At 34.4% G+C, this 4,515-nt stretch overlaps 1 protein-coding gene across 1 annotated transcript; it reads left to right on the top strand.

The window, feature by feature from the left end:
• Window positions 1-2,771: 2,771 nt before the first annotated feature.
• Window positions 2,772-4,310, top strand: LOC109802656 (transcription factor MYB16). The gene is made up of 3 exons (XM_020364072.3): window positions 2,772-2,967; window positions 3,094-3,223; window positions 3,321-4,310. Exons 1-3 carry the CDS (start codon window positions 2,835-2,837, stop codon window positions 3,949-3,951), a joined length of 894 nt encoding a protein of 297 aa, XP_020219661.1. The 5' UTR covers window positions 2,772-2,834; the 3' UTR covers window positions 3,952-4,310.
• Window positions 4,311-4,515: the final 205 nt, after the last annotated feature.

Below are 4,515 nucleotides of genomic sequence, written 5' to 3'. Positions count from 1 at the left end.
ATGACAAGTAAAACAACTACACAAGACTTCTAAGGCAAGATTAGGAGATTAAGATATGAAAAATGCATTCAATTACTTGTTTCTCTTTGGAATTTTCTTTTGACTGAATCTTTTAGAGTTTCAAACAAGATATAAGAAAACCTAAAAAAATAAAATGCAAATACAAGAATCTCCTAAAAGTACACAACAAGATTGGTTCACAAAGATTGATGCATGAATTAAAAAAATGCAAGAAAAATTGAATTGTTCTATAGATTTATAGTTGTGACACAAAAATAATTCTAAACCATACAAACACTTATACAATCAAGAACAACATATATAACACGAATTAAGACACTAAAAAAAGTGATTAAACCAAACCAAAACATACAAGGAAGCTTAAGGAAAGTGTTTACCAAAAAGACCTTATTCTTGATGCCAAATGATGGAAACATAATGGAGCAACTAGATTGATTTGGCTTCCCCTTCAAGTTCCTCCCTAGATCTTTGGCTTCTTTACACTCATCAAACTTCTTCAAGGTCTCTAATGGAGGTAGAGACCTCTGATTTCACCTTAGAAGGTGGATAACTCTCTTCAAGTGGTGTCACTTCAAGGTAGAAGATAAACCACTTCAACTTTCACCACACTTTTAGGAAGAGGACAAGATAATTGAAAGCAATCAAACAGAGAATTTAGACTTTTGAAAGAGAGAATTCAGAGAGAATTACTCGGCAATCTCATAAATGCATCCAAAAGTGAGTTTTACAACAACCTATATATAGTGGTGGAGAAGCTTGTAGAGCATGCTAGACAAGGTAGGAACATTTAGATCTAGATTAGTCAATCATAGAATTCCAAGTGTCACCTTGTCTCCTAGGAGACAGGGAAGGGACACATAGATCTAGAAGAGTCAATCATAGGGTGCCAAGCGTCACCTTGTCCCCCTGGCAAGCCAAGTGGAAAGTGTGTTGGAGAAGCTTCACAATTTTGGCCAAATGAGAAGGATAGGCAGCCTAGCTTGATTTCCTTCATCTAATCCAATCCAAAAATCTTGAAATTGGTTTAGTTAGGTTCACCAAATTATGGTGAGACCCAGCTAAATCAATTCCTTATATTAAATGAAGAAAAACAAACTTAATATGTAAAATTTGGCCTAGGCCCATTAAGAGCCCAATTACTAGTTTCACCTACACACTTGCTATATTTGCTACCCCACAACTAATACTAAAAATATGAAAATCTATAACCCTTAATACAAGGTCAAATGGAGTAAAAGTCTCAAAGTAACATACCCTAAAATCATAAGGGTATGACCTATAAAGAAAGATAAAGGTGCCTTACAAATACAAAGACAACAATAAGTTTATACAAGTATCTACTATATACAAGGTATGTATAATAGAGACTATGAGACTACAAAGAAAAATCATATTCAATACTCAAACAAAGCATAAGTCGTCTAAGAAGCACCTCCTTTGAAGAAGCCTCTTCTAGTCTCCTAACCATGGACCCAGTCTAAGACCCAATGATCTTCAAGTGTGAGCTCCTAGTGGATGGTCATCCATCAAAATGAGTATTGTACCAAGCCCTAAACTATGGGGTCGCTTCCACTAACGTATCTTCATTCTCATCATCCAAAGCCTCATCCTCATCATTATATATATCCATGGAACCTCCATCAACATCTTGATTTCCACCACACACCACTAGACTCCGTTCAAGCATCATGTCAAGAATCATCTCTGGTGGTTGAGGCTCGTGCTACTTAGTAATCACAGCCTACCCCATTCCTATGGGGGTCAACATTTTACAAATCTTTAGTGGTTGATCTAACTTTAGAATTGTATGCAATTTTGTATAATTGATCTAATTAGTAATATTATATATAATATAACAGTTGGATTAGTTTAATTTTTATTCTATAAAAAATTATAAAGATGTCATTTTACTAATTTGACACCATAGTGTCAACCGATCCACAAATCTTGATATACATAGAGAAAATTTCCTATGAGATGGAGTTTTTATGTGAGAGTGAGAGGAATTAAATTTAACTACTAGATTAAATTTAATGACTTAAATTAAAAGATTAAAAAAAATACTATATATAACCATCTCCATATTATCGTTGTCACTATTACTATTAAGACTTTATACTATCACCATTATCTTTATTGTCATCACTGTCATCAACGTAACCACTACTACTATCACCATTTGTTACTATAGGTTATAGCGACTTCCGCACATTGGTACCACATGACATGCTGCAACCTATTTTTTGGTAAAAGAATTAAAAAAAAAAAAAAGGTAATAAATACGTGACAGAGGTATTGTTATGCTGACTAGCGCGCAACATCCCTATTAACTATCTTAGAGTAGACATTTGTTTCAAAACAAACTCATTAATATGTTTTAAGAAAAATCTTACTTTAGTCAAAAGGCCGAGTCCGTTATTATCAATTAACCCTGTTAGTAACGAGCACTAACATTTGGACTAAATTGATGGATGAAATGCACTTTGATAGATTAATTTGAAATTTTAATTCTTTCATGAACTAATTCAAACTTTCAGGACCAAAATATTGGTTTGCTCAGTTTCTTTTAATTAAAACCAAAAGCTGAGAAGGGCATGGGTGAGGGACCTACCACTTTGATCCAGAACCCATCTTCTTAAAGATGACAGATACATATATTAAAGTTTTCATACAGGGTATCGATATTTATTCTTACTGAATCAATGACCTACCATATATACTACAGATAGCCTCTCTATATATAGGTTAACTTTTGGACCGCTGCTGCACAAGAACAAGCACAAGGTGTTTTCTTATTAGTTTTTCGTTTAAAAATGGGAAGGATGGCATGCTGTGAGAAGGTAGGGTTGAAGAAAGGACCATGGACACCCGAAGAAGACAAGAAGCTTATTTCTTATGTTGAAAAACATGGTCACGGAAACTGGCGTTCAGTTCCTGCCAAAGCGGGTAATACAACATCTCCATACCTTAGTTTTAATCTCTTGTGAGTCTAAATGTTCTTGAACCATCGAGGAACCAACTTTAATTTAATTCCTAATTTTATTTATATATCCGACAAACATTTATATATAGATCTTCAAAGGTGTGGGAAGAGTTGCAGACTGAGGTGGATTAACTACCTGAAGCCAGATATAAAACGAGGAGACTTCAGCTTGGAGGAAGATCACACCATTCTTCAACTCCATGCTCTTCTAGGAAACAAGTGAAGTTTCATTTGTTTTGGTTTTGAGAATTTTCTATTGTTATAGATCGAATAACCATTGTATTGTATTTATATGCATGTTTATATTGACGTACAGATGGTCAATCATAGCAGCACATTTGCCCAAGAGAACAGACAATGAGATAAAGAACTATTGGAACACCAACATCAAGAAAAGACTCATCAGAATGGGCTTAGATCCTAAAACCCACAAACCAATGAAACCCAACACGTTTGAAGGCTATGGTGATAGTCATGATCACTCCAAGGACAGCATCAATATGGGCCACGTGGCACAATGGGAGAGTGCTCGAGTCGAAGCTGAAGCAAGAGGATCTATGTTGCAAGTAGGATCTGGATCCTCACTACTCCCTCGACTATTCCTAAGCAAAATTCCAACTCATCAACCTCTTTCAACCCAGCACGGGATAATGTATAACATGCATGCCCTAGTTCTTGCAATAAATCATGAAATTAAGTCATCAGTATCCACTTTGGGTATCCCTAAGTTTCCCACCCTTACTACCAACATTGGACAATTCACGGACGCGGAAAGCTCACGCGGTAATGTCATAGAAATTAATAGTCAAATTCAAAAAGAAATGAAAAATTATGTGTCAGACTTGAAAGATGATGATGACATTATGGTGGCTGTGGAAGCATTCAGAACAGCAAGATGTGAGAGTATTGAAGAGTTGTTTAACGGGTCCACTTCCATGGTAATATAATAACTTTTTTTGATAGAGATTTGTAGAAGAGTATGGAAATGGAAAGTGCTACTTGCATATTGGGTTGAGTGTCTCACCTTCTCTTGCAAAAATTGGTTAACTTTAACGATTCCACTGCTTATCTTTTGATGTTACGTCTTTCAGTGTGTCTTGAACTATAGTCTATATGACAGGTGCTGAATTGTCTTCAGTATAATTTTCTCGTGTTTTGATGCCAGTGTTGAGCATTCCATGTGTTTAATTAAGATCTAGTTTCCTTTATATTTAATGAACCTTTTCTCTTATAATAAAAAAATTACTGTGAGGCCATGGTCAAGAGGTTCCATGTGTCACCTATCACATCTCTTGTTTCTATATTATTCTTTATTCCTATAAATATTAGCCACGTTCATGTAATCCTATGTTATGAAAGAGATGTATCCTTTATCTTATTATAATCTATCATTTAAAATTTGTACTTATGTCATGCTTTTATATATATACTAAATTTAAATAATATATATATATATATATATATATAAATTTTATTCTTATTATTGTAATTTCTATTAATTAAAAGATATA

The sequence above is a fragment of the Cajanus cajan genome, chromosome 11 (assembly GCF_000230855.2).
Source record: "Cajanus cajan strain Asha chromosome 11, NIPB_CcT2T_4, whole genome shotgun sequence".
NCBI lineage: Eukaryota > Viridiplantae > Streptophyta > Magnoliopsida > Fabales > Fabaceae > Cajanus > Cajanus cajan.
The sequence above is the reverse complement of the archived record's forward strand: the minus strand, read 5'-3'. Positions and strand labels throughout refer to the sequence as shown.